Genomic DNA, 6,000 nt, shown 5'->3' with positions numbered 1-6,000 from the left:
TCTTGATTAAAAAAAGTCACAGCTGTTGGTTCTACAAAGAAATACATATCCTCCAATATACAGATTTCTCTGTGTTATACCCCACACTAAAGAGAACTGTCTTTATCCTCCAGAATACTGACCTGCAACTTAAGATGGGCACAGTGCCTTGTTTGTTAATGAGAATCCGGGCTTCTGACTAGGTTGTGTGCATCTTTCCTCAAGTCCAAGAAAGAGAAATTATGCAACAAATTTTATTTAGCCCAGTCAGTCCCAACACAGCACAGAAAGCTTACAGAGGGTAGAAAGTGCATTAATAAAAGCCAGTCTTTACCCAAAGGAAACAGAAAATATATTATTGATTCAAAATATTTAACACTCGAATGAGAAACTGCAATAACTTATTCTGGGTCCTACTGATGAGAGAAAGGAAAAGAAGAAAAGAATGCTTTATGAAGAGGTCCGTCTCCAGCTGAGACCAGAAGTCAGTAGAGGTCACTAAGACCCGCAGTCTTTCTTGCTTTTTGCATAAGTGCCCTCAGCTGGAACTGTTTCCGGGACAGGAGGCGGACATGCTAGGAAGGAGGAAAATGTTAACAGTTTAGAATGGCTTTGGTCCAGGCATGAGGTCAGAGACATCTATCAATCCTAAATATATATAGCAGCCTTTGGAATCCTTATCTCATTACACACGGCTTTTAAAAACTCCACTACACTGCAGGACATGGCTCAGGGTGCTGTGTTTGGCTCTGCAGTACTGAGGATTGAATCCAGAGCGTTGTACACCTTAGATAAGTGTCACACCCTGAGATGTATCCCCAGTCCCTCGCTACATCTCAAGACACCAAGATGACAGAAAAACATACTGCAAGCTAAATACAAGTTACCAAATTGTCCCTTGACTAAGAAAGGAAGAGATGAGGAGAAATGGCGCTACCTTTGCCCCAGGCAATGTCTAGAAAACAGCTTACTTTTCTTACCTCTCTATTCACATCTTATGCCTTGCAACGCAGTCAGAAGACAGCGGTAAAGAGCCTTCTTTGTGATCTCTAGTTTATACCCAGCCATTCATGTTGCTTACAGCAGATCCAAGGGGCATGGCTTAGCCACTTTCCCAAGTGCCTTGCCCCAGCTTGCATGAATGCTGAGCTATCACCAGATGCCAGGTCAAAAACAGAGTGGCTGGTTACTACTGCTATAAGCCCATATTCTCCATGACCCAACAGACAGCAACAAGCAAAGCTTATTAGATCTTCAAGTCTGTTCATTATTAGCAAGCCAGAGATAACTTGCATTAAAAAGGATAGCCACTTCCTTCTAGACTATCTGATCCGGAAAAACTGACCTAAAATGATCCAACTCTAATACCATTATTGGATTAAAACCAAACCAAAAACAGGGTGGGCAGTAATCTCAAATTTAGGTGATGTGACATGGGAAAAAAGAGGAGCTATCTGAGTTGCCTTCTGACCCACTAGGCAGAAGAAGTCTGAAGTGATGCTCATCTCAAGCTGCCCTGCAGTGAACCTGTAGCAGAGCTCTGCAAAGCAGAGGAAGAATGCCTACCTTCAGGAACACATCCAGGTCTATTACTCCCCGCCTCAAGGCTTCTCCCAGGTAAAAGATAGTGTCTTCAATAGCATTTTCCTCTGCATACAGATTTAGAATCTGTTTATATAGTGGGGCTGTGGGAATGATAACTTCATCAATGTCATTATTTTCAGATTGATTTTCCATTTTCTCCAGAGCAGAACTTAGTTCTTCATCCTTCTTTTTCAAAAGTTCTATGTTTTTATCAACTTCAGCCTGAAAACAGAACAGTCCATACGTGACTTTATACTGAATGCCCATGACCATCTGCTGTGACACATCTACAACTCAACCTCAGACAGTATTGTAAGCAGCGGACTGACCAAGGCGTCCAATGACTTACTGGTGAAATGTGTGAAGAAATTGTGGAAATTCCCTGAAATGAGCATAATTGTGAAAGTGGCACATGGTTCTGAGAACTGGACTATCAGACCCGGTACTTTCCAAAAGGAAGACCCTTCCCAGAGACAACCATCAAACAAGACTTTCCCACAGGAGAACTTCCTCCCACCTATGTAGAGGATTCAATGCTCAGAACTACAACACTTTCTCCGGTGAAAACATGTATGTGGTGGCTGTAGACTCTACATTACATTGGCGCCACATTCCTGAACTGAAATGGTTGGGTACTACTTTTGCTCACTTTATACAAACACAAGAGAAAGTCTGAAGAGTGAAGGGGCACAGGCTACATTGATACGAGGTTCTTGAGGCCCCAAATGCCTCTGGACAATGAAACCAGAGAAGCTGCAGAGATACCTTTGTGTGTGTGTGTGTGTGTGTGTGTGTGTGTGTGTGTGTGTGTGTGTGTGTGTGTACATGCATGTCCAAGCAGCGAGGTACTAAGGAGACCAGGAATGGATGTCAGATTCTCTGAAGCTAGAGTTAACAGGCAGTTGTGAGCAGCCTAATGTGGATGCTGGGAGAGTAGTTTGTGCTTTTACCAACTGAACCATCTCTCCAGGCCCCTCAAAGATACTTTTAATAGTGATTCAAACAACATTTAGAAGTATAACCTCTCATAAGCAGTTCGAGGTCTGCAGATCTTTACCATTCATGGGACTCTATAATTCACATTTCCTGGCATCAGTTTCCCTTGGACGAACTGCAATTTTCTAGATAGCATCCACTTTCCAGTAGGAAACCAGATGTGGCTGCACCAAGATCTGGGTGCTCCAGTCTTTCCTTTCCCCATGTCCTCAGTCCCTGAGAACTGAGACTATATATACGTGCATACCTCCACTCCTGCTTAAAGAGCTACATTCATGTGTCTGAAGACATCTACTGTTCACTGAACTTTTACTTTACACATCCAGGGTGTGCACAGGACCCTCTGCCTGGGTTATAATTAACCCAAATATAAGTCTCCAATGTATTACTTACTACTTCTTGATCTAAGCGGGTAACCATCTCTTCCAGTTTCTGGTGGCCCTTTTTCAGATCTTCCTCTGTTCGTTTCAAGGCATTGAGCTCTGCCTGAGCACCATCCATTTCCTCCTTCATCCGCCATCTCAGTTTGTCACTGACTGCTGAGATAAGAGATGCTCGAATGGTGTCCTCACTGATTGTGCCGTCTCTGCTGGGACCTGCAGAGATAAGGCAAAACTCTGGGCACCAAGGCTCAGGTAGGTGTTCAGCATTCAGAACCCTTAGACAGCCCCACAAGTACATAGCCAATTGTAATCTGTATCCTTTTGCTATGAGCGGCTATAACCTGTATGAAAGTTTTCAGAGAGTTGTGTAAATCCTTCTACAGAACACTGGAACTGAAGGTGGCCTTGGAAATGCTAACTTTGAGACCACTGAGCACTTACCACTTAAGCCTGACTATCCTAGTTCAATCTGTGGGACCCAAGTAAAAAGCTGGATGCAGCGGCCCTAATCTGTTATTCCAGTATTCCTATCTTGATAGGGGGAGCAATAGGAGAAGTGGATGGAAGCTCATAGGCCAGCAGCAGAACCAAGAGATCCTGCTTCAACAAGTAGAAGGTGGAACCAACCATACACACACACACACACACACTAAACAAAAATAATAATTAAAAATAAAAGGATTTAACTATTCAGTCATCAGGACAGCATAAAGGCCAAATCAAAATCTCCAGTTCCTTACACTGTACTAATTTGTAAAGTACTTTTTAAAAAAGGAAGAGGGGCTGGAGAGATGGCTCAGTGGTTAAGAGCAGTTACTTTTTTTTTTTTTTTGAGACAGGGTTTCTCTGTCTAATAGTCCTGGCTGTCCTGGAACCCACTCTGTAGACCAGGCTGGCCTTGAACTCAGAGGTCCGCCTGGCTTTGCCTCCCGAGTGCTGGGATTAAAGGTGTGCGCCACTACCGCCTGGCCAAGAAATACTTTATACAAAAGTTTAGTGCCTACCCAAGGGATGAGAAGACCAGTGAAGATAGTTATCTTATTATGTGCCCATTTTGACAAAGATATATTAGGAATATAAGTTTTAAAGTCTTTAAAAGACTCCAGATCTCAGCTGGGCAGTGGTGGCACATGCCTTTAATCCCAGCACTCAGGAGGCAGAGACAGGTGGATCTCTGTGAACTCAAGGCCTGCCTAGTCTATAGAGAGAGTTCCAGGACAGCCAGGGTGGCTACACAGAGAAACCTGTTTCAAAAAACCCAGTTCTTAATAACCTACATGAAATTTTATTATGCTTGTCAGATGCAAAATGCCCTTATCTCAGTGGTCAGGTGCCCAGATGATAACAATAATAGCATGCTCAATTCCATTTATCTGTGTTGTAGAAGTTATCTGAACTAACAAAACTTAAGGATCTTTTTATATGGGCTTTTCATATACAAACACACCAACCGATTTGGTTCAAGTTACTTCATCTGGTTTAATGGATCATGTCACACTGATGTTCAATTTCAATCTCCTATGTTAAAGAACACATTTAAGGACTGGAGAGATGGCTCAGAGGTTAAGAGCACTGGCTGTTCTTCCAGAGGTCCAGAGTTCAATTCCCAGCAACCACATGGTGGCTCATAGCCATCTGTAATTAGATCTGGAGCCCTCTTCTGGACTGCAGTCATACATGCTGTATACATTATAAATAAATAAATCTTTAAAAAAAAAAGATTTAAAAAAAATTAAAAAAAAACACATTTAATTTTGGAATTTATATTGTTCTTATAAACTAGGTCATGGGAATTCCCCATAAAATTCAAACAGAAATGCAAAAGACCACAGCAGTCCAAACCATCCTGAGCAGAACAATGCTGGTGTTATACTTAAAAAGCACAATACTGGCATAAAGTGGGCACGGCGATCAATGGAACAAAGTAGAGAAGCCAGAAATAACGAAGCATCTATTACCATGTGACTTTTAACAAGATGCCAGAACCATGAAAAACCAACATTCCCATGTAGAAGACTGACATTAGGTACCTGTCTTTTATCTTAAAAAACAAACAAACAAAAAAACAACCCCAAAAAAACCAAAAACAAAAAAACTAAACAGGATCAACAACTTAAGATCTAAACTGAAATTTTCAATGGCAAAGAGGGGAAACACTTAAAGATTAGGAATATGCAGTGACTTTCTGATTCTGTCTTCAACAGCTCAGGAAATACCAAGTGACAGATGGGACCGCATCAAATTAAAAGGTCCTGCACAGCAGAGTAGACACTCCACAGAACAGAAGACAGTTGCTGTCAACTCTAGTATACCTAGCATCTATAAGAACTTCGAAAATTAGACAGCAAGGGAGCTACAGATGTAGCTATGATGGTTAATCTTAAAAAACAATGTACTTCTGTGCATATGTGTGTGTCAATATACACCATGTGTGCGGGTGCTTAAGGGGTCCAGAAGAGGGCATCCCCTAGGGATGTAGTTAGAACTAACTACAGGGGGCTGTGAGCCACCTGACATGGGTGCTGTGATCTGAACTCAGGACCTTGCCAAGAGCAGCAAGTGCTCTTAATTGCTAAGCCATTCATTACCCCTGCATCTGTGATGCCAATCTTGACTGTCAATTTGACGGGTTTAGAATTACCGTGGAAACGAACCTCTGGGAGACATGTATTTAATGTGCTTTCTAGACTAGGCTGAGGAGGGAAGGACAGCAGTCCATGGGTGGGAGCCCCAGGCTGAATAAAGAGTGGAAACAGCCAAGCTGCTTGGCTGCAGAGGCAGTGTGAGCAGTAGCTGTCCTACACTCTTGCTGCCCTGAACTCTACCCTCAAACTATGAGCTAAATAAACCTGAAGTGCATCCTGTCAGGTATTTTGTTACAGTTACTAGAAAAGTAACTAACATGATAGCTCAGTTGGCAGAGTGCATGGTTGGCATGAACAAAACCCTGGGGTCGATCCCTGTTCTCTTACAAACTAGGCTGGTGTAATCATAGTACACAAGTTAGAAGGGGCTGAAGTTCAAAGAGTTTTCAAAAATAATACAAATGGGGGGCTGG

The 6,000-nt window shown here is 42.5% G+C and overlaps 1 protein-coding gene across 3 annotated transcripts in view; it reads right to left on the bottom strand.

The window, feature by feature from the left end:
• Positions 1-219: 219 nt before the first annotated feature.
• Tsg101 (tumor susceptibility 101) overlaps positions 220-6,000 on the bottom strand; it is a 31,538-nt gene continuing 25,757 nt past the window's right edge. For all 3 annotated transcript variants that reach the window (XM_042277211.2, XM_042277212.2, XM_076543644.1), the window contains 3 exons: positions 2,953-3,155; positions 1,546-1,785; positions 220-554 (listed from right to left, as the gene is read on the bottom strand). In XM_042277211.2, coding sequence (XP_042133145.1) covers positions 465-554; positions 1,546-1,785; positions 2,953-3,155 — 533 coding nt within the window. In that variant the 3' untranslated portion in view covers positions 220-464. The remainder of the gene's footprint in view (positions 555-1,545; positions 1,786-2,952; positions 3,156-6,000) is intronic.

This window comes from Peromyscus maniculatus, chromosome 1 (assembly GCF_049852395.1).
Source record: "Peromyscus maniculatus bairdii isolate BWxNUB_F1_BW_parent chromosome 1, HU_Pman_BW_mat_3.1, whole genome shotgun sequence".
In the NCBI taxonomy this organism is placed as follows: domain Eukaryota; kingdom Metazoa; phylum Chordata; class Mammalia; order Rodentia; family Cricetidae; genus Peromyscus; species Peromyscus maniculatus.
Note: the sequence above shows the minus strand (reverse complement) of the source record. Positions and strands in the feature narration are given on the sequence as shown.